The 22,379-nt window shown below is 34.8% G+C and overlaps 4 protein-coding genes across 6 annotated transcripts; 2 read left to right on the plus strand and 2 right to left on the minus strand.

Moving 5' to 3' along the window:
• Nucleotides 1–1,377: 1,377 nt before the first annotated feature.
• LOC122278241 (10 kDa chaperonin, mitochondrial-like) lies at nucleotides 1,378–3,169 on the plus strand. The gene is made up of 3 exons (XM_043088395.1): nucleotides 1,378–1,596; nucleotides 2,107–2,246; nucleotides 2,895–3,169. The coding sequence occupies exons 1-3, from the start codon at nucleotides 1,492–1,494 to the stop codon at nucleotides 2,941–2,943; spliced, it is 294 nt and encodes a 97-aa protein (XP_042944329.1). The 5' UTR covers nucleotides 1,378–1,491; the 3' UTR covers nucleotides 2,944–3,169.
• A 936-nt stretch (nucleotides 3,170–4,105) lies between these two features.
• On the minus strand, nucleotides 4,106–7,849 carry LOC122279305 (serine carboxypeptidase-like 45). Of its 2 annotated transcripts, XM_043089856.1 has the most exons (11): nucleotides 7,651–7,849; nucleotides 7,189–7,426; nucleotides 6,993–7,094; nucleotides 6,800–6,895; nucleotides 6,491–6,583; nucleotides 6,328–6,398; nucleotides 5,922–6,203; nucleotides 5,657–5,781; nucleotides 4,950–5,042; nucleotides 4,745–4,862; nucleotides 4,106–4,666 (listed from the first exon to the last, which is right to left on the minus strand). In XM_043089856.1, exons 2-11 carry the CDS (start codon nucleotides 7,412–7,414, stop codon nucleotides 4,517–4,519), a joined length of 1,356 nt encoding a protein of 451 aa, XP_042945790.1. In that variant the 5' UTR covers nucleotides 7,415–7,426; nucleotides 7,651–7,849; the 3' UTR covers nucleotides 4,106–4,516. The 2 variants fall into 2 exon arrangements, with proteins under 2 accessions (XP_042945790.1, XP_042945789.1); XM_043089855.1 differs by lacking the exon at nucleotides 7,651–7,849 and having other exon boundaries at nucleotides 7,189–7,594.
• A 2,429-nt stretch (nucleotides 7,850–10,278) lies between these two features.
• On the minus strand, nucleotides 10,279–13,701 carry LOC122279306 (serine carboxypeptidase-like 45). Its single transcript, XM_043089857.1, has 10 exons — nucleotides 13,265–13,701; nucleotides 13,069–13,170; nucleotides 12,872–12,967; nucleotides 12,612–12,704; nucleotides 12,449–12,519; nucleotides 12,058–12,339; nucleotides 11,793–11,917; nucleotides 11,000–11,092; nucleotides 10,776–10,893; nucleotides 10,279–10,661 (listed from the first exon to the last, which is right to left on the minus strand). Exons 1-10 carry the CDS (start codon nucleotides 13,509–13,511, stop codon nucleotides 10,512–10,514), a joined length of 1,377 nt encoding a protein of 458 aa, XP_042945791.1. The 5' UTR covers nucleotides 13,512–13,701; the 3' UTR covers nucleotides 10,279–10,511.
• A 2,563-nt stretch (nucleotides 13,702–16,264) lies between these two features.
• On the plus strand, nucleotides 16,265–18,606 carry LOC122279989 (mitotic-spindle organizing protein 1A-like). Of its 2 annotated transcripts, none has more exons than XM_043090925.1 (3): nucleotides 16,265–16,443; nucleotides 16,792–17,092; nucleotides 18,301–18,606. In XM_043090925.1, exon 2 carries the CDS (start codon nucleotides 16,861–16,863, stop codon nucleotides 17,086–17,088), a length of 228 nt encoding a protein of 75 aa, XP_042946859.1. In that variant the 5' UTR covers nucleotides 16,265–16,443; nucleotides 16,792–16,860; the 3' UTR covers nucleotides 17,089–17,092; nucleotides 18,301–18,606. The 2 variants fall into 2 exon arrangements, with proteins under 2 accessions (XP_042946859.1, XP_042946858.1); XM_043090924.1 differs by having other exon boundaries at nucleotides 16,270–16,443; nucleotides 16,792–17,103.
• Nucleotides 18,607–22,379: the final 3,773 nt, after the last annotated feature.

Raw genomic sequence — 22,379 nt, forward strand, 5'->3', positions numbered from 1 at the left:
TCATAATGCATGGCAGAATCCAATCACCCTCCCCCTCTCGCTCCTCCTCCAAAGAAAAGCGAAGGAAAAAAGAATGTCTCCTGCATGGAATGTTGCCTCTCAACTTTGTCGACTGATCATCTGCACCAAAATGAAATATTTTGTAAATTAATGCAGCTCGTGCTGTGCCTTAGACGACCCTAGGGAAGGAGAAGCTCGAGGCTCTTATGCCGGTAAATAATACAAAGAGCCTTGTTATGAAAAATCCAGCTTTATCTTATAACTCGATTGTGATATTTTATACCGACTGAGAAGAGTAGGTAATATATGGGATCTCATCGTTACATGATAAAGAAAATGAGGTTTCAATTATGTTATTGATTAATATAGGTGCAAATGTAAATTGGACTTCTTTTGAGACGTTATATTAACTCTCGAGTGGTAATGTTCACATCAATCCAAAATGATTATTTTGAAGATTTCAATATCATAGTCAAGAATATTACTCTTTGGTCTCTCAAAAACATTGAATTATGGGGCTATAAGCATTCTCATGATGATGTTCATTCCCACCACACATGCATCTTCAGCCAAAATTTCACCTTCAAACTCTCTGAATTGTTTTTAGTTGTTTAGTTTATACTCCATCATAAGAAAAGAAATCATTGAACTACTGTGTTCATGCAATCCTAGATCAGTACTGAGTTTTGCAATGATAGTTCTTATTTGATGAGGGAAAAAATGATATTCCTGATGTAGTTTTCACATTAAACTGGCCATTATGATTCTTTTCTTTGAACTGGACCAGTGGCTGAGGTGTGCTTAGTCAAGAAGATAAAATACATAATAATTCCAATCCTGATGAGAAGGCTTTTTCCAGAAGCTGGAGACACATGACATGGTGGCCATGAGAAAATACCAGACTTGTATGAGAAGCTTAACAAAGTCAATCAGAATTTATCATGTAATTAATGCTGATAAATAATATTTCATGATGTTTTAATGTAAATTGGTATGACTTGATGTAATAATTAGATCGTAAAATTATTTTAATATAAAGCAAATTTAACGTATTCGGTGAAGTAATATCAATTTATAAATTAACTTTTATATAATTTATGTTTATAACGGTTCTCAATTTCAAAAGGTGGATTTTTGGTTAGAAAAGTCTTCACCTGTTTAATATTTGATCATATTTTTTAACTTTTTAATTGAAGACTAATTAATTATTTTTAATATTCATTTTCTTCTTTTTTAGGTTCTGGACCTGGTGAGACAAAAGCACGATTTTACAAAACAACCCCTGAAGGAAATACGGAGAGTCTCGCACGGACAATGGCTTCCATGTAATTTCATGGCTGACTGGTAAACCCTTCTTCCTAAATCCTAAACCCTAGATTTAAGCAAAAACCTAAAAGGCCGCAGACTACACGGGAAGGGTCTTGGTTCGTGAATCTCTCTGACTTTCTCTGTCTTATATTTGTTTTTTCGGTTTTTTGGTTGATATCTCAGATGGCGAAGCGTTTGGTCCCACTTCTGAATCGAGTTTTGGTTGAGAAGATTGTCCCTCCGTCCAAGACCCATGCCGGAATATTGCTCCCCGAGAAGTCCACCAAGGTCAATTTTCCGAGTTACTCGACACCCACTTTTACTTTTCTCTCTCTGTTCAATGTGTGTGTTTGTTGAGAAGAAAAGTTAAATAAAACCAGCACCCACCACGGAGAATTAAGTGTAAGAGTCTATTCCAGCGTGCGAATCACAAGTCCTGTTGGCTATTGTTTACGCGGATATATTTTGGGGAAACTTCGTTTTTGTATTATACAGTAACACGAAATTTCTTTAGAATCGATAGTATTTATCTTTTGATGTACTTGGTTCGGTGGCTAATATAGTGGAAATGCATCAAAACATTTTCTCTGTTAGTAAGTTTTTCTCGTTTTGTTGTGATTGTATAAACCATTTTTTTGCAATTGTTTATTTGATGCCGTGCTCTTCGATTCAGTTTGTCTTTATTAATTTTTTTTATCGGTAATTTATTATGTTTATTACTGACTGGTACGAGATTTTGGAATGCTTCCATCATTGATTTCTCCAATTATTGAGAATTTCTCTCATTTGATACTTTAGCTGAACTCTGGAAAAGTTGTGGCCGTGGGTGCGGGGATTCGTGATAAACAGGGAAACTTGATTCCTGTCAGTGTAAAAGAAGGAGACACTGTCCTCTTACCTGAATATGGAGGAACTCAAGTGAAGCTTGCTGACAAAGAGTATGCCCTGTTTCCTCTTCCAGTCATTATGCCTTGTAATTATAAATTGCCAATATATATACAGGACACGCTCGTGTGTGTGATGAGTAACCTTCATTCGAGCTTATGTCATCTTTAACTTGGTTTATTGTCTTGAGAGTGCAAGTTACTATTACTCCCAAGTTGGGCAAAGCTGTCAGGCTAGGGTTGTGACTTCAGTATCTGTAGTTGGCCAGTGTTTTTTCATTGACCTTCAAGTCGAAAGCAGATTTTAGGTTTTGCTATCTCAAGTGTGCCAGTCCCTTTGCATCTCTAGACAGGTATAGTAGATAGAACCATAAGCTGAAACTTCGTGAGTTTCATTTGTTTATTTCTGGATGTAAGGGTTTGGTTTTTGTTTGGATGCAATTCAACTAACCCCTTGTTATGATATACAGTATGTAGGATATGTGCACACTTTAAACTGTTTGTGGTAGTGCAAGGAGAACGCAATGTTGTAATATTTGGCTAAATAATGCATCTCCTACCATCCCCCGGCAAGCAACCTGGGCTAATTAGATTCTCTGCTGTTTATTCTATTTTTTAAGTGACGTCCATTTGAAATACCCTATTTGATGCGGTGTGCTCGTGATTAAATGCTAATGGTATTTCTTTTTGAACTGATTTCAGGTATCATCTGTATCGAGATGAAGATATATTGGGAACACTGCACGAGTGATGATTACTACCCGACCTGTAACCTATGCTACATTTTGAAGTAGTTCAAGCCTCATCTTATTAGTTTTAGTCATTTGGTAGCATGTGATAGTGCCATCCCATCCGAGAAAAATAGTAGTTCTACCTTATGCTGCAATTGAACAGTTCCATTCTGCTTTGTGCTTTTCCATCCTTGGAAAAAACTTGTACTTTTCAATTATCTGAGTGATGATATCCTTGAAAATAAATCATTCTCCCTTGCTTTGATTTTTTATTAAATTATATTGCCATTTGGTAGTATAACGATAGTGCATTATTCTCGGTAAAGGAATAGGTTCTTATACTTTTAGGTAACCTATACAGCCGGTGAGAATTTTGGTATCCATGCGTAACTAATAGTCATTGTGTAACCATGTTCTAGCAAGGGAAGTTCAGAGATAGAATACAGGTACTCTTCTGGAGTCCACATCACATCATCAGCGATTTCTCTTATGTGCTTGATCCAACTCCCCTAGATCTGTTGTGTTTGGATGTTGAACACTTGAACTTTATCTCAACCCAATTATTAATACGACTCACTATTTTTCCAATTTATTATAAAAAAATGAAACTCACCCTAACATATTCCATACATTTAAACATATATCTTAACCTATTTATATTAAAAAACATCTTAATTAAACTTATAAAATATTACTATTCATAGTTCAATTAAGATCATCTGATATCATTTCAGAATCCAAATACAATGATTTAATTGTGTTTGTCCGATAAAGGTCGATTGAGTTTGTTAGAAACCATTGTACAATTACTTGTCCTACATATTACTAGCATCACAGATCCCGAGCTTGTCACTCCCAGGTCATGTTTAGGATGGAGTTCGGATGCAGTGGAGAAGTCACAAGAGGCGAAGAAGGATTTCTTTTTTTTCTTTTCTTTTCTTTTATGAGTGACCCCAATCTAATAGCAAGCAATGAGCCAAAAGTAACCAAAATATTCCCTGGTGAACACAGTCTTGACTCGAGTTTCTTGGACAATGCTACTTGCTCCGGTTTGTTGTTTAAGCTTTTATCAATTCATCCCTGAGGCTTCATAGATGGCTCTGAGTACAAGCCACAGAGTTGCATGTTCCTAATCATCTCCCATAAAATGTCTGCGGTAAGCGAGTAACGAGGATCCGTGTATGAAAGAAAAATATTCAATTTTTTTTCTACTTGGCAACAATAAGCTGTACATCCTTAAAAATAATCATTCTACTTCTCATTTAGCTAAAAAATTTCCAACCTACCTTTCAAAGCTACCAATCATCTCTAGCACATATCTAGATTTTTAAGATCAGCTTGACAACTGATGCATATAAAACTCTGCAGCACCGCACCCATTTGACAACCAATAATTCCAGAGACATAATCCTCTGAACAATTGTTTGCTCCATTAGAAGTTAGGTGAAAAATATTTAAGATTGAGAGCACATTCTCTTTTATGATCATTTTTTTATAAGATCTTCTATGGTCATTAAATGCAAAACAATTTCTCATGAAATGCAACAAGAGGATTGCTGGCCTCTTAACATTTATTAGAACTTTGCCAAGTCATTAGAGTGCTTCTGGCAATGGCTTTCCTGACAAAAATCCACTAAATAGCACAAGTGATCTCCTTGGCTGTGAAAATGGAGCTTCATGAGATGCTCCTCTAATGGTTGCAAAAGTTAAGATATCACCATATATTTGTGTCCATCCAGCAACCTGTAATGCAAAAATGAGAGAGCATAGATTTTGGTTAGAAATCAGACATTAGATAATGAACTTAAGAAACTGACTAACCTGTCTTCCTTCAAACCAGGATCTGTAAGGCACGACTGTGTTCAGTCCCAAACCCTTAGCCAGTCCATCTACTAGCATCCGGGTGCCAACAAGTGGGACAACAGAATCTTGGTCTCCGCTATAGAAATTTGTAATCTATCATTATGGATGATCTGTATCTTGCTGAATTCATGGAGAATAAACTTAAAGCACATATAATTTTTACCTGTATACCAAGACCCGGATGCCATACTTGACTAGTTCACCCAGAACAGGGACGGTGGGTATTTCTAGATTTTGCATATTATACTTGACGACGCTGTTGTAAAGAATAAAACCACCATTGCAAAAAAGTGTCACGTCACAAGAAAGAGAAAATACAAAGAATAGGATTAGCTAAGTAGAATGCCTCTAAATTGCTTCCGCCATGAACAATATTGAAATTAGAAGTTGTTATGGAAACGTTTGAGAAAGATCATTTCCACGAGAGATGGTCAAAGATTTAACAGCCATGATTACTTGGAGATGACAAGAATATCCATTGATTATGTCAGGAATGGAAGAGAGAAACCAGCTAGTATTGGATGTCACTTTCAGTGGCAGTTGCCATATTAGTCTGAATCGCAAGAACTTCTCAGGTAAAATCCTCAACAAATTTGGAAAGAAAAATATGAAAAACAACAAGAAGGAATCATTGTCATGAGAACAGCAATGTATGATATTAGCAAAATATATTGAATGATGAAAATAATTTCTGATTTGTTTAGGAAGCTTTGGATTCCAAAACCTGTACAGAATGATTTCATGAACTTCATTGAGTTAGGAATTAAATGGAGCACTTTTTCAATTATTCAGGTGGGCTTTTCATGTTTCTCTGCTCATGGAATCCTTTCATGAAACTCTCCACCTAAATGAGTAGTGTTAGATCATTACTCGCTGCAAATATTCCATCTGGTGACTCCAATAAGCCGAGCATGGAAAGCCTCCTGTACATCTTTCCTGTTCAAGTATGTATCTGTTTCATCTTCCACACAGACATCTATTTTCGGTGTATCTTGCTACAATTGAGAGATTAGCAAATTAGCCCAGAGGAAAACATAGGCAGGCAGGTACAAGAAGCTGAGGAAATTTGAGTTTCCATACATTTATTAGGGGCATGCAATGAAGATAAATTGTAAGAGAAAATGCTAAGACGTACCAGTTGATTCAACACCTGGGATTGTGAATGAACTGCCGGTAGACATACATCAAGACTAACGTCATAGGTGTTGATATATTTACCAATTTCTCTTTTAACTTTGCCGTATACTCCTGCGCAAACAGGGGTGAGAGGGCCATTCGTCGCCTGTCTTCTGATTTGAGAGAAATTACAGACTGAAGTGAAACTTTGATAAGTTGAATCTGATATTAATCCGTGTGACCATAAGAACTCAGCACGGGAGTTAAGATCAGTGTTGAACTCCAGGAGAGGATTCCCTATCTGCAGCATGGAAGTATGGGCACCTTGTCTCAACAAATTTAATTTTTGGGAAGAATTGAAGTAAGGAATTCCATGATTTTTTCTTCCTACATTTTCCTTTCCTACATTTTCCTTGGTTACTTACAGCTATGCCCTTGAGGTTGAACTTCACTTGAGATTTAATAATGAGTTGTGCCAGTTGTGGAACATAGTGGCCTGGTAAAAGCCACAATTTCAGCTTCTCTTCTCTCTGAATTTAGGTGTGGTTTCAAACAGAACGAACCGATTCTAAAAAACATAAAAATTACCTGCATAGCTCTCCCCTGTGATGAAAAAATCTCTACTTTTGTATTCTGGGAATTCTTTAAACCATCGTTCAAGAAACACAAGGTTTTCTTGGGCTGTAAATGAAAAAATCGGTTTCCATTAGGTAAAATGTTAGTATCATGGACAGCATTTTTTATACAGGAAAAAAAAAATCCCAGTAAAATGATGCGAGAAAATTACAAACACAGGTCTAAATGCACAGAAGTAGGCCTATTATGCAAGTTTTCTCGAGAATTTACATAATTCAATCCAAAACAATATCCCATATGTGATTAGAACACAGTCGAAACCTGTAAGTTCATCGTTCAACGAGTCGTAGAAAGATTTATTAGTAGAGTACGAGAATCCAACTCCTGCCGGAGATTCCAGGTATAACATGTTCGCTTCTGAAGAAAAAAGAGAAACACATCAAATCCCAACCATTTACTAGAATATGATCTTGGGAGCACACTCGCATTCTACACCCAGAAAAGATAGGGTTACCTTTATTCCAGCTATAATCATTTCTAACCAGAATGTCTCCACTTGGTTTGAAGGGCCCATGCTCGCAAAATGCTCCAGCTCCAACCGAAGAACAACCAGGACCTTCAAAATCCCTCAAGGATTTCAACCATTTTCTTTTCTCAAATATTCAAGTGATACATCACACAAGAAGGTTAGGATCTGTAGCCGTGCTTACCTCCGTTCAACCAAAGAACTAGAGGCTTGGAAGCTGGCTCTGTTTCTGCTTCAACAAAGTAGTAAAAGAGAGCTCTCTGCTGCTTTTCATCAACGGTTATGTATCCTGCATACTGCTGGAAACTAACCTGTGGCTGCCCTGGCAAGCTGACGACTTTATCATCTCCTGCAACTGAGTTAAGTGCCAAGAACAATTGCAAAAGAGTTGCATAGATTGTTCCCATCATGATCCATGATTTCTGTTGCATAATGAGATTTGGTGGTTTAGAGTAGGAAACGTGGATTTTCAGATCTTGCGAATTGTAATACTAACTATGAAGATGTAAAGAATAACTTTGGAATCTGTGGCCTGCCTAAAATGACTTTGGAGCAATCTGCGGACTCCTTGTCTTCTATTGCAGTTTATCATGGAAACAGCCACGTCAAAAAGATTAAAACCAATGACATTTCAAATATTATTTACCTTGGTGTTTGAACTTTGCAACTTGCTTGTTTGACCTCTTTTTTCCTTTACTTTATTTATCGAAAATTTCTAAAATCACAGTATTTTTTATACTACATATGTGTTCGTGTATATGGGATCCCTTTCTCTATCTGAGACACCTCCTTCGCCATGTTTGCACTGTCCTCTTGTAGCTCCAGACTGGAGTTGTTAAATGTTGAAGACTTTTCCAACCAAAGGAAAACTCTTTTATGGTAGAAGTCTACTCATCGTCATTGTTGTAGAAGATGCTTTTTATGACAAAATACCTTTTTTCCTTGTGAATTAAAAATCCGGAAAGTAGCCTTTACAATGTTAGGGATCGTGTGGTAAACATTGAATGGATGTTAGTGGTAGTGGGAGACTGGGAGTCGCCTAATCATCATGTGAATGAGCATAATTCAACTCTCACTGCATTCGATAAAGGTGTATTCCAATAATATTAAATATATTATATAGTTGACTCTATATGCTGTTTATATCTTTTTTCAAATGATCACATAAAACAATGTTCTATCTAACCGAGCATGTGCCATCATTTCCTAAACACCATTGTATTGTGGAGTAATCGAGCTGTATTTACTGGGCACCAACCATCTTGTTCTAACTGCCCCATGCGACATTTTATGAGGGACTTGCAACCTTCACTATAAAAAAAATTATTTATTTACGATTAATTATTTTCAATGAAATATTTATTTTCAGTTAAAATAAGTCTGTTTACATCGCAAATAGTCATTTTTATTATAAAAAATTGATTACAAATATCCATTTTTTTTTTTTTGTAGAGTTTTCATGTTGAATATTATTGAGGAGCTTTCTTCTTATCATTTCCGACATTTAATTTCTTTTATCATATGTTGGTGTTTTACAATTGCATGCACCACATGTCGAAATTTTACAATTTTAAAAATCTTATTATAAAAATTTTTATAGAAATTTTAAATGGACATCGAATATTATAAAAACTTGAAAAGAAAAATTATAATATTTCATTATGGTTTTACTTAAAAAAAAAATCACGAGAATAAAATAATATGAATTGATATGATATGCTAAATTTTAAAATTATTTTTATTGTAGAATAAATCTAAAATATTATATGAAATTATATCAATTTATAAATTTATTTTTAAAATCTCTTTAGAGAAATTATATATGTAGTCATAAAGTACGTAAACACCGCACATTATTTTTGAAAAAAATAAGTAAATTATATGGAATTCATACTAAAAAATTAAGTTTTTAAAATGAATCCCACTCATTTTCAAAAAGAATATGCAAAGTTGATCTCAATTTAGCACCCTAGTTTAGAGAGAGAGACTTCTCATTCTCTCTAGAAACCACCACCAAATCAAAAATTGTGCAGTCCCTCCTCTTCCCTCTTCTATTTAGCTTTTCTTTCTTTTTTGTTTTCTTTTTTTTTTTTTCTTCTTTCTGGTTTTTTTTTTTTCAAGGCTAAGTATGGCAGAAGGCCAATCTGCTGTTCTCTGGTATCTGGCAACCACCACATGCCCTACCGCAGGTTTTCCAATACACTGATCCTTTAGACGGGTGAAGAATTTCACTGATTGAAACTGCAGGTGAGCTACACACGCAGTCCAAAGTGGGCACGTGAAATCCACGTGCCACCACCAAGGGTCTCTTATCCTACCACATGTGAGTTTTCTGGGTCAGGGTCACTGGTTACTTCAGACCTGATTGATCACTATACTTGCAAGGTTAAGAGTGGCTATCACGCACCATCTTAGTCACTTTATTTGTAATTTTTTTCTCCAAAGTTAAAAATGTAGATCTATATCTTTTCAAGATGTAATTTATTTATTTTCATATATCTTTAATTTTTGTGATATCTTTTATTTAAAAAAAAAACACACCGTCTCTTAGACTTTTATTCAAAGAGAGTGTCCTTTATACCTTCTTAGACCAGTATGAAATTTGTTAACTCTATCTTGGATAAGGTTGTGCTGTCTCTCAGATAGTGATATGCAGAGATTTATAATAAACTAGATTATGTCAGTCATAATTGTGTACTGTAGAACTATTAATGTTATAATGGGCTTATATTATATATTTTAGGTGAAAGTTATAATGTCCATTAGTAATTAATACAATATTTTTATTATTAAAAAAAAAAAAAAACGGAGAAGAATGTGCGACGTTAGCATCAGCGACTAGCGATCTGTTTAACATATGTTTTAAGAACGATTCTGCTCACTGGCAACGCCCTAGCATCCCTCCTCCGCACGTCAGCCACCGGCCTGCAGCTTACATCCCGAAGGCCTAACTCTCGCCGCCTGAAGCCTCACGACGAAGGTAAAAATCTCCTCCTGCGGTATAATCAGCTACAGTTATTGGGTCACTTTTACTCTGCGGAGCCCCAACCAAAGTCATTCGGACTCTGAACCAGTTTAGTTCCACAATTTTGAATTTTCCCCATTTCTTCCAATAAATTTATATATGTTAAATTCTATGCCTTAAAAAATTGCCAACCAAACCTTCGAAGCTACCAATCATCTCTAGCACATATCTAGATTTTTATAATTAGCTTGATAACTGATGCATACAGAACGCTGCAGCACTCTGAACAAATGTTTGCTCCATGAGAAGTTAGGTGAAAAGTATTTAAAATTGAGAGCACATTCTCTTCTATGATCATTAAATGCAAAAAATTCTCTCATCAAACGCAGCAAGAGGATCATCCACTTAACATTTATTAGAGAGTAATGCTATACACGATCACATCCCACTACGTAAGATGTGACACATTTATCACTATTGGATGGAAATCAAATGGTAGTGTTGTGTATAGAATTTTTCTTTATTAGAACTTTTCCAAGTCATTAGAGTGCTTCTGGCAATGGCTTTCCTGACAAAAACCCACTAAATAGCACAAGTGATCTCTTTGGCTGTGAAAATGGAGCTTCATGAGATGCTCCTCTAATGGTTGCAAAAGTTAAGATATCACCATATACTTGTGTCCATCCAGCAACCTGTAATGCAAAAATGAGAACGCATTGATTTTGGTTAGAAATCAAACATTAGATAATGAACTTCAGGTGTACTTGATTCTTTACATTATGGCTTATTCCCAAAAACTGACTAACCTGTCTTCCTTCAAGCCAGGATCTGTAAGGCACAACTGTGTTCAGTCCCAAACCCTTAGCCAGTCGATCTACTATCACCCGGGTGCCGAGAAGTGGGATAACAGAATCTTGGTCGCCACTATAGAAACATGTAATCTATGATTATGGGTAGTCTGCATCTTGCTGAATTCATGGAGAATAAACTTAAATCAAGTATATTTGTGGAAAGTTTGCTTAATTGTTACCTGTATACCAAGACCCGGATGCCAGACTTGACAAGTTCACCCAGAATAGGGGTGGTAGGTACTTCTAGATTTTGCATATCATAATTGACGACTCTGTTGTAAAGAATAAAACCACCATCGCAAAAAAGTGTCACCACAAGAATGAGAAAATGCAAAGAACAGGATTAGCTAAGTAGAATGCCCCTAGATTGTTTCTGCCATGAACATATTGAAATTAGAATTCGTTTTGGGGGAAAACATGTAGTTATGGAAACGTTTGAGAAATATAATTTCACCGAGAGATGATCAAAAGATTTAACAGCCATGATTACTAGGAGATGATCAAGAATATCCATTGATTATGTCAGAAATGGAAGAGAGAAAACCGCTAGCATTGGATGTCTCTGTGGCCCTTGCCATATCAGTCGGAATTGCTAGAACTTGTCGGGTAAATTTTTATTTTATTTTTTATAAGTCAAACTTGTCAGGTAAAATCCTCAACGAATTTGGAAAGAAAAATAAGGAAAACGGAAGAAAGAATGAAGGTCAAGGAGAATAGCAATGTATGATATTAACAAAAAACTTGGATTGTTTTTGTAGAAACCAACTGGTTTATATTGAATGATGAAAATAATTTTTGATTTGTTTAGGAAGCTTGGGATTCCCAAACCTCTACAGAATGATTTCATAAAATTCATCTGAATTAGTAATTAAATGGAGCAGTTTCAATTATTCTGGGGGGCTTTTCATGTTTTTCTGCTCATGGAATCCTTTCATGAAACTCTCCATTATATGAGTAGTGTTAGATCATTACTCGCTGCAAATACTCCATTTGGTGACTCCAATAAGCCGAGCATGGAAAGCCTCCTGTACATCTTTCCTGTTCAAGTATGTATCTGTTTCATCTCCCACACAGACATCTATTTTAGGTGTATCTTGCTACAATTGAGAGATTAACAAATTAGCCCAGAGGAAAACATAGGCAGGCAGGTACCAAGAAGCAGAGGAAACTTGAGTTCCATACATTTATAAGGGGCTTGCAATGAAGATAAATTGTAAGAGAAAATGCTAAGACGTACCAGTTGATTCAACACCTGGGATTGTGAATGAACTGCCGGTAGACAGACATCAAGACTAACATCATAGCCGTCGATATAGTTACCAATTTCTCTTTTAACTTTGCGATCTACATCTGCGCAAATAGGGGTAAGAGGCCCATTTGTCTGCTGTCTTCTGAGTTGAGAGTTATTACAGACTGAAGTGAAACTTTGATAAGTTGAATCTGATATTAATCCGTGTGACCATAAGAACTCAGCACGGGAGTTAAAATCAGTGTTGAACTCCAGGAGAGGATTCCCTATCTGCAGCATGGAAGTATGAGCACCTTGTCTCAACAAATTTAATTTTTGGGAAGACTTTAGGTAATGAATTCAATGATTTTTTCTTCCTAAATTTTCCTTTGTTACTTACACCAATGCCCTTGAGATTGAACTTCGCTTGAGATTTAATAATGAGTTGTGCAAGTTGTGGAACATAGTGGCCTGGTAAAAAGCACAACTTTCAGCATTCTCCTCTCTGAATTTAGGTGTGGTTTCAAACAGAACAAACAGATTCTAAAAAAAATAAAAATTACCTGCATAGCTCTCCCCTGTGATGAAAAAATCTCTATTTTTGTACTCTGGGAATTTTTTAAACCATTCTTCCAGAAACACAAGGTTTTCTTGGGCTGTAAATGAACAAATCCGTTTCCGGTAAAATGATGCTAGAAAATTATTAAGACTAGTCTAAATGCACAGAAGTAGGCCTATTATGCAGCAGATTAAAGTTTCCTCAAGAATTTTCATAATTCAATCCAAAACAATATCCCATATGTAATTAGAACATGTTAAAAACCTGTCACTTCATCGTTCACCGAGTCGTAGAAAGATGTATTAGCAGAGTACGAGAATCCAACTCCTGCCGGTGATTCCAGGTATAACATGTTTGCTTCTGAAGAAAAAAAGAGAAACACATCTGATTCCAACCATTTACTAGACTATAATCTTGGGAGTACACTCGCATTCTACACCCAGAAAAGTTCATAGGGTTACCTTTATTCCAGCTATAATCATTTCTAACCAGAATGTCTCCACTTGGTTTAAAGGGCCCATGCTCGGAAAATGCTCCAGCTCCAACCGAAGAACAACCAGGACCTTCAAAATCCCTCAAGGATTTCAACCATTTTCTTTTCTCAGATATTCAATTGATTCATCATACAAGAAGGTTAGGATCTGTAGCAGTGCTTACCTCCGTTCAACCAAAGAACTAGAGGCTTGGAAGCTGGCTCTGTTTCTGCTTCAACAAAGTAGTAAAAGAGAGCTCTCTGCTGCTTTTCATCAACGGTTATGTATCCTGCATACTGCTGTAAACTAACCTGTGGCTGCCCTGGCAAGCTGACGACTTTGTCATCTCCTGCAACTGAGTTCAGTGCCAGGAACACTTGCAAAAGAGTTGCATAGATTGTTCCCATTATGATCCATGATTTCTGTCGCATAATGAGACTTGGGGGAGAGAGAGAGAGAGAGAGAGGAAGGGGGGATGCAATAGTACTGGGAAAAAATGATGTCCGTTTAGGAGTTGGTGATGGATATTCTTTAGATTAACGTGATTTATAGAGCAGGAAACGTGCGATTTTCGGATCTTGCGAACTGTAATAACAGCTATGAAGATGTAAAGAACGACTGCGGAGTCTGCGGTAAGTAAATGAGAAAGTAAATAGACTTTGTCGGTGACTCGGTATTAGCTAGCTAGCTGCAGCCTGCAGCTATACGCTTGTCTTTTATTGCTGTTTCTCATGGAAACAGCCACGTGAAAATATCAAAACCAATGACATTTCAAATATAATTTAGCTTCGTTTTACTACTTTTTTTTTTTAATTATTTGTCAAAAATTGTTAAAATATAAGAATAATTTAAAAAAAAAATTTAAACCATACATCACCGTCTATGTTGCATAATTAAGATAAGAAAAAGTCTAGTTACAATACATTAATATATACATCAATCTAATATAATTGATCAAAAAATAAATTTTATTAAAAATAATGTTAATTTAAATTTAAAATATAAAGAATTCAGAAGGAATCAGTATTGATATACAGATTAGTACGTGACTTTATTTGTATGTAATAAAACTTTTTAAATAATCATATTTGCACCGTGATCTTGTAGCACAGTTAATATTATTATTATTTTAAAATTTTAAAAATTTAAATTATTAATTATATTTCATATAAAATTTTAAAAATAAAATAAGACAAGATAAAATAACTTTTTCATCCAAACCGCCCATCTCGCCATCATCATTGTTGTGGTCTTTTGGGAGATGCGACAAAATACCTTTTTATTTTTTTAATTATTATTGTGTATTGAAAATCCGGAAAGCACTATTTATAGTGTTCGGGATCGTGTGGTTAACATTGAATGGATGGTAGTGGTAGTACGTTTAGGAAATTGGAAGTCGCCTTAATCATAATGTATAGGCGTGGTTAGTATTTAATTTGTATTCTTATAATGACTTGGAGTTTATCACCAACTTATATTTAATATTAACAAATAATTGATTTATTTCCTAAATCAATTCATTTATTTGTATTTACCAATAACTCATCTAATAAACAAATAAATTCATAATCAAATTTTATCGAATAAATCCCAAAGAATTTGTCATATGGTATTATCATTTACTAATAATACTCGGTTTCTCAAATTCACAATATTAGATTTATTATTATTTTCTTACGATTATATCTAATATTATTTTTATTATTATTTTCTTCGTGTTCATGTTGGAGTAATCGTTTCTACTTTCTATATATTCAAATTAGACTTTTTCTTAATTATACGAACAGTTAAAATGAGTCGTTAGTAGATAATTATAATCTTTGGTACAAAAATTCGATACGGCTCTTAGTGGCCGTAGTACCGCCCATTATACATAGTTGAGTCTATATGTTGTGTTTATTTCTCTTCAAATAGTAAAAAATATCTAAATTAAAAAATATGAGAAATCTTATTTTCATCCGCTTATGATTATAATTAAAAAAATAATGTTGTATCTAATCGAGCATGTATCATTATTTGCCAAGCTGTATCTGCTCAGTTGGGCACCAACAAGCCTTTTTACTTGCTAAGCAGTAAGCCCCATGATGCGACATCTTATGAGTAAGTTGGAACCTTGCACGATGAATATTGAGGAGCTTTCTTTTTCATCATTTTCGACTTACAATTTTTTTAAAAAATTTTTACTCATTATTCAAGTGTCACGTAATATATATAATTTTTTTAATTTATTTATTTATTAAATATGTAATATATAGATAACGAGTAAAAGAATTCAATTAATTTAAAAAAAATAAAATTTAAAAAAATAAGTATAGTATATGATGAGTAGCAAAACTCGTTAGATTATAAAATAGATCTAATATTTTATATGAAATCCGATTTTTAAGTTTACTTTTACGAAATTTTATTGAGTTTTACAGTTTATCGTCCTCACACACAATTTTTTTTTTGTTTTATTATTTTTAAATCAATTGAATTATTTTACTTATCATTCATATATAACACATTTAGTAAGAAAAAAATAAAATAAAATAAAAAAATATAGTATTTGGTGCAATGATAAATAAAATTTGTAAATTTTATAATAGATGTAGCTTTTTGAAAATTTATATTTTTTTATCGCACTTTTAAATGGATACCAAATATTATAAAAGAGTAATGCTACATAAATTTATCAAATGTATAAATGTCGCGCAATTGTTTTGAAAAAAAATGAAGTATACGATTAAAAAAGTTAATTTTTTTCATGTAAGTTTCGTATTAATTCACTTTTTTTTTAAAAACTACGTGATACTTGCACAACCACAATTACAAATATAATTTCTCATTATAAAACTTCAAAAAACATATTTTTAATATTTTAGGAGTTGTTGAAGATCGATCAAATATTCAAATTCGAACAACTGACCCATTTTTTGCGTCACAGTTCGCTGGGGCTTGAATTTTTTTGTGGATTCAAATCAAGAATGGTGCTACAGGCACCGTTGGTGACTCCCGCTGGGAGTCACTATTAGGCAAAAACAATTTTTGTTTTTTTGTTTTTTGTTTCAAATATTTTTTAATAGTTTTAAAACATTTTTAAAAAATATAAAAAAATTATAATAATATTTAAAAAAAAAATTCTTAATCATTAAAGAAAAGAAAAAATAAAAAAAATTTGGGCCAGCGGTGACCCCCAGCGGGAGCCATCAGCGGTGTCCTTTTAGTGTTTTCCTTCAAATTATTTCTTCTTCGAACCCTCCTTCGTTTCTTCGACTCTGCTCACTGGCAACGCCCTAGCATCCCTCCTCTGCACGTCAGCCACCGGCCTGCAGCTTACATCCCGAAGTCCCAATTCTCGCCACTCGAAGCCTCACAGTGAAGGTAAAAACCTACTCCTTGTATTACTGCTTCTGCATTCCATAACGTTTGGTGAGATCTCCTTGAGAATGGGACAGGGAGTTTCTTTTTGCTCTCCTTGATCTCATCTCATATGATGTCTTGTCTAAACCTAATTCCTTAAAATCCTTCCAAAATCCCTCTGTTTTTGTTTCAATTAGAGCTGATCAAACTATGCGGCATAATCAACTACAGTTAATTTGGTCACTTTTATTCGTGGGGCCCTAACCAAAGTCATTCGGACTCCGAAACAGTTTAGTTTCACGATGTTGGATTTTCCCCATTTCTTCCAATAAATTCATATACTCGCTTGATTTGAACTTTTTTGTACAGTTTGATCAAACAAAACCTAGTATTGAATTGAAGTCAAAAGCTACTCTAATCTTTTAAGTCCCGGTTGTCATGGATCCGGATGCCGCACGGACGGCTAGGGAGTCACTGGACCTGACATTTCATATGTCGAACCTTCTTGACACGGGGCTCGACCGCCATACCCTCTCTGTCCTCATTGCTCTCTGCGACCTGGGTCTCAACCCTGAGGCACTCGCTGCGCTCGTCAAAGAACTCCGACGAGAGCCCCACGCCTCTTCCCTGCCCGCAACATCTACTGCTCCATCACGTCTTTCCTGATATGGTTTGTTCGTGGTATTTATCTTTGCTTCTCACTACCATGATAGCATTTTTAATCGTTATGATATGCTAACTCGATTGTGAACATAGCTGTCCTCAATTTTAAATTAAAATGATTGCGGATTCTCGTGTGTGTGCTGCAACTGGTAAGTGCCTAGTGAATAAGCAAACGGTCTTGGAGGTTGTCCGGAAGCCTAGGAAGGCACATACTACAAATTACTTTGTTTATATTTCTGTTATCAAGCCTTTCTATTTTGAAGTGCACATTCTTCATATCAGATTGTTGAGGCTGCGCCTGCTTCATAGATACTCCCTGCTAGCTCATCTTAACTCGTAAAATATTTTCATTCAGTGGATGGTTATTCACAGATTGATAATTGTGTAATGCTAATTATAAAAAAGAAAGAAGTATATATCAAAATGGTCAAAGAATAAAAAAAAAAAAAACAAAGGCATTTGAAAGCCTTCATTTCAATTGATGAAAGTTCTCTAAGTTTTATGAAAATTTGATTAATCTAAAGTAAATAACCTACATTTGTAAAATACTCTTTGGTGAAAAAGATTTACAAAAATAATATGCTTACAAGTCTGCAGTCTGATGTTTGGGATTTTGTGGAATTGACATTGTTGTAGTAAGATTTCAAAATTTTATTTAGTAGCACTTGTACTTAATGAAGGGCTTTAAGCTCAAAAGATCAAAGCCATGTACAATTGGGCTTCCTGCAGTTAAGGAGGGTGAGATGGTGGATCTGACAATCCTTGGTTTTGTAAAGATCCTCTGATACTAGGGAACAATGTTTTTCCCATCTGCAGTTTCAGTCTTTCCTTCGGTATGTTACACATGCATCAGTACTGTAGATCTTGACTCATGACCATCGTCTTTGTGAGAGGAGGAATTGTCATTTTATCTAGAGCTTGTTGACTCTTCCCTTTGGCATGACATGTTGACATCATCTTCTACTATATCTGAATTTTTGTTATAGAATGATTTAGGTGACTGTCACCTATAAAGCCTGTGACTAAATTGTGGTTTGGTTTTCATCGTCTTTGTGTGAGGAGGAATTGTTGTTTTATCTAGAGCTTATTGACTCTTCCCTTTGGCATGACATGTTGACATCATCTTCTACTATATCTGAATTTTAGTTATAGAATGATTTTGGTGACTGTCACCTATAAAGCCTGTGACTAAATTGTGGTATGGTTTTCACCCAGGTCCCACTTGGATGTCAAAAGTTAAAAGCTAAACTTTGGATGGAAAATGCGGTCTTCCTTTATGTCTAGTAAGTTCAGTTCGAATATGCTGAGGCCATGCATGATTATTATTCATGGAAGTAGAAGTAGAATTATTATTCATGATTATTATTCAGGTTGTTGGTTTTTATTCAAAGTATGCACCCACTTGTGGTGGTCATGATAGCAGCTATTCTTGGGACTTGTCATTGGGGTAGTCTGTTGTTTGAATGATTTTGTGAAACTCTTGGCAGTCTAATTCTTGGCTTGTGGAAGTGTTCACGATTATAACTGTTCTTGGCACTTATTATTGGGTTAGCTCATCGCTCTTGAATGATTTTGTGATCTAGTCAGTGAAATTCTTAGCTCATGAAAGAAATGCTGGTGAGATAATAGAGCTCTTATAGGCCAAAAATTAGACGATAGTTTTATAGAAAAATATTGGCAAAAGATTCAGATTCCAGTGCACCCCTAGCTATTGCCTTCAAAAGTCCTGTAAGTTTATTAAAAATAAGGCATTCACATGGTATGAACTTGTGATCTTAGTCATGGAATATTTTAAAAATTGAGGAATGCTTTTTTTTTCTTGGATTGTTTTCCTTGGAGAAATTGGATAAATAAATAGGTGGATAATCCAATTGGATGGAGAGAGTAGATTAGGTTATGTTTTTGTGGGCGGATTCTTCAGAACTGATGAATTTACAGGGAGGTGAGTTATAGAGCCTGATTTGGAATCGAGGCAACTAGTCTTAACTCTTCACGTTATTTATATGTTTGTTGGCAGAGTCGATTGCATGGCAATTTTGAAAATTTTTGATACCATGATTATCAGAAGTCTTCTGTCCCAAAAATGGATTGAAACCATATTTTCATACATGAAATGCGAAGCTATCCAATTAAACAAAATGAGCAGAGACGATGCGTTTAATTTCTGGAAGGAAAATACATTGCGGTTTTCAATATTGAGATTGGGTTGATTGACTTTGTCAGAGAAAGCAGCAGATTTTATTTACTTTTTTATTTTCCAAGGAAAATTTTATAGTTATCTTCTGCCTTGATTTTGTTGGGGGGGGGGGGCAGATCATGTATAGTTAATTGAATGGCTGCTTGCATAATTAGTTATTTACCAAACATCTTTGCATTATATAATAATTGTTCGATATTTTCATTGAAAATAATGGACCCCTTACTCCACCTCGCTAATGACGCTAGCGTTCGGCCAAAAGCTGTCGTTAAGTATATTTGAGGGTCTCTCTCTCTCTCTCTCTCTCTCTCTCTCTCTCTCTCTCTCTCTCTCTCTCTCTCTCTCTCTCTCTCTCTCTCTCTCTCTCTCTGTGTAGAAATTGATGTTTTACAGAGTGTACGTAAGCTATTGACGTTTCTTTATGCTTATGATAGTGTGAGTCTATAAAAGAGGCTAAGGAAATGAAAAGCTAAATCGCCTCAAGAAAAGCCATTAAACCATCGACTCCAAAATCACCACTAGCTTGAATCTTTAGGCCCTCTCCTTAGGACCATTCCACGGTTTCATCTACCCCTCAATCAAAATTGCAACATCACTAGTCAAGGCTCCAAAAGACAGACAATTGAGATCCTCTCTAATCTCCTGATCAAGTTGCTAATGCGTGGTTCACACAATTCAAAAATCACGAACGAGCAACATTAAATTCATAGGATTCATATAATATGTCAATTTAATTAGATAATTACAGAGGATATGAATTTGTGCTGATCATGTTAGGCTTATTACTGTAACCTAACCCAACTCATTGCATTAACTTGTGAAGGAACTATCATATATAGCCGTCTCACAAGCTCGTGGACCGATAGATAATTATTGATCTGCATATAATTTCTCCAAAGATGGCCAGCCTCGCCCACAAAACCAGTGGTGGTGCAGTTGGATATTAGATAATTACAGGAGGCTAGGATGATGAAAAAATGGTAAATTTTTCCATGCGAAAGTTGAACAAATTCAATTGGCCACCAAAATTCATCCAAGGCTTTTTTTCTAATAAGCCAATTATTTGGGACTTTGCAGATCCACTTTTTGTTACAAGTAATATTAGAGATAAGTCCTAAATATATAAGTATTGTGCAAGTTTTCTATAAAAGGGTGCTGCTACGCTGCCCCTGCAGTGCATTTAAAAAAAAACACACACACACACAATTACATTAGTGGTAACTTTTTAAAATATTAGAAATTTCAAACATAAGAAACCAAGATGCACTAGAGGCAACTTAGCATTTTTCTTTGTAAAAAAGTGAGTTCTATTATATAAATAAATAAATTTTCATATTTTTTGATTGGAGACTATTTTTTTTTTTTTATTTATAAATAATCATATGCGAGATTTGTACATTTTAAATTTAAGAGCGGTGCTATATACAGTCCTTCAAGAGGACTGTATTGCAGTCTCAATGTGTAAAATGACTGAACTGTCCCCATTTTGCAGTAAAAAATTATTACAATACCATTCTTTTCAACCTAAAGCAAAACAGACGAGAAAACATTAGAATTTCTTCTGCAATACACCTCTGCGGCGCTCCGGACCAAATCTCCACCTTCATTGACCACCACAACCCAATTTCTTCTGCCATCGACGAAAAAACCACCTCTACCATCAACGGAGTCACATACTCAAAGTTTCTTTTCTTTCCTTCCGATTTTTGGTGTCTTAAGCATATTTTGTTCATATTTGAACAAGTAGAAAGAAGACTACAAGATGAGAACCACAAATCTGAACCAAAAACCTTAAAAAACTCGACTTAAGTTAAAATTACAAAAAAAAAATTGTTTATTGATCCTACCATAAATCTGCATCTTTGGAGAGTAGAATAAAGAGTCGGAATTTTCCCCTTGTGTAGCTGGGGTCCATTTGGTTGTATTTTGGCATCTTGCCATCTATGTAGACGAATATGCTTCAAACAAAGACGAATATGCTTTAAACAAAAGAAAGAACACAAGGAAAATGGAGGAAAATTAAAGAAAAGAAAATAAAATGAGATTTATCAAACCAGATAAATGTAGTCGTCTTCATTCAAACCAGATTTATCAAACCAGACAAATGTATTCAAACCAGATAACTCAAACTGTAAGTATTGACAATATTTTCACAAATTTATAAACTGATTTTTCATACAAAGTGATGGTGATGGGGTGAGGGGAGGGCGATGGGGACAGAGTTCTCTAGGTATGTTTTCTGCTTTCGAAGAGAAGGATGGAGTGAGGGGATGCAATGGGGACTTCTGAGATAGGGTGAGGGGAGGGCGTTAGGGGTGAAACGCAGTATTTCATTTTAGTAATGAAACACTATCGTTTCATTTAGGCCTGCAATACAATCCACATCTGTGGACTGCAATAAGAATTTTTCTAAATTTAAATATATCATTTCTCGAGGGGTGAAGAGAGAATTCAGGCTTAGAATTGTAGAAATTTGTGTAAAAAATAGAGCAATCATCTTTGCATCTGCCTTAATCAGAAGAAGGTGGATAGTTTCTCAAAAGGTACACACCACCAACTCCAACTTTTCGTCTCCGTCTTTTTCAAGTCAAAGATATATACATACAAGGCTACAACACGTGCACCGATTACACCCTTCACATCTAAGTTCTAATTTCGTAATTTTGTACGTCAATCTCTCTCTCTCTCTCTCTCTGCGCGCCTTTTGAACGAACCAAAGCTACTGATTATTTCCTGAAGTCATTCTATTCTACATCTCATATTATATATTTTATATATTTTAATATTATTTTTTATTTTATTTTTATTAAATTAGTTAAATTATTTTATTTATTATCTATATATTATATATTTATTATAAAAAAATTAAAATAAATATAATATATAGAGATGATAAGTAGAATTATTCTATTTAAGGAAACGAGATGAATTGAGTTAAAAGTTTAAAGTGAAATAAAATATTATTAAAATATATATTTTTAATAGTATTTTTGTTTTGATATTTAAAAAAATTAAATTGTTTATTTTATTTTATATAGAAATTCAAAAAAATTATAATAATTAAATAAAAAGAAATGAGATAAATGGAGAAGAATTG

This window comes from Carya illinoinensis, chromosome 10 (genome assembly GCF_018687715.1).
Source record: "Carya illinoinensis cultivar Pawnee chromosome 10, C.illinoinensisPawnee_v1, whole genome shotgun sequence".
NCBI lineage: Eukaryota > Viridiplantae > Streptophyta > Magnoliopsida > Fagales > Juglandaceae > Carya > Carya illinoinensis.

Coding starts and splice junctions, on each gene's coding strand:
- LOC122279989 (XM_043090925.1), top strand. CDS start 16,861: ATGGATCCGGATGCCGCACGGACGGCTAGGGAGTCACTGGACCTGACA.
- LOC122279305 (XM_043089855.1), bottom strand. CDS start 7,435: ATGCAACAGAAATCATGGATCATGATGGGAACAATCTATGCAACTCTT. Junction 7,095..7,188: donor AGTTCTTTGGTTGAACGGAG/GTAAGCACGGCT, acceptor GGGATTTTGAAG/GTCCTGGTTGTTCTTCGGTT. Junction 4,863..4,949: donor ATCCGGGTCTTGGTATACAG/GTAAAAATTATA, acceptor AAATTTCTATAG/CGGAGACCAAGATTCTGTTG.
- LOC122279306 (XM_043089857.1), bottom strand. CDS start 13,511: ATGCGACAGAAATCATGGATCATAATGGGAACAATCTATGCAACTCTT. Junction 13,171..13,264: donor AGTTCTTTGGTTGAACGGAG/GTAAGCACTGCT, acceptor GGGATTTTGAAG/GTCCTGGTTGTTCTTCGGTT. Junction 10,662..10,775: donor CCTGGCTTGAAGGAAGACAG/GTTAGTCAGTTT, acceptor TTTGCATTACAG/GTTGCTGGATGGACACAAGT.
- LOC122278241 (XM_043088395.1), top strand. CDS start 1,492: ATGGCGAAGCGTTTGGTCCCACTTCTGAATCGAGTTTTGGTTGAGAAG. Junction 1,597..2,106: donor TCCCCGAGAAGTCCACCAAG/GTCAATTTTCCG, acceptor TTGATACTTTAG/CTGAACTCTGGAAAAGTTGT. Junction 2,247..2,894: donor GTGAAGCTTGCTGACAAAGA/GTATGCCCTGTT, acceptor AACTGATTTCAG/GTATCATCTGTATCGAGATG.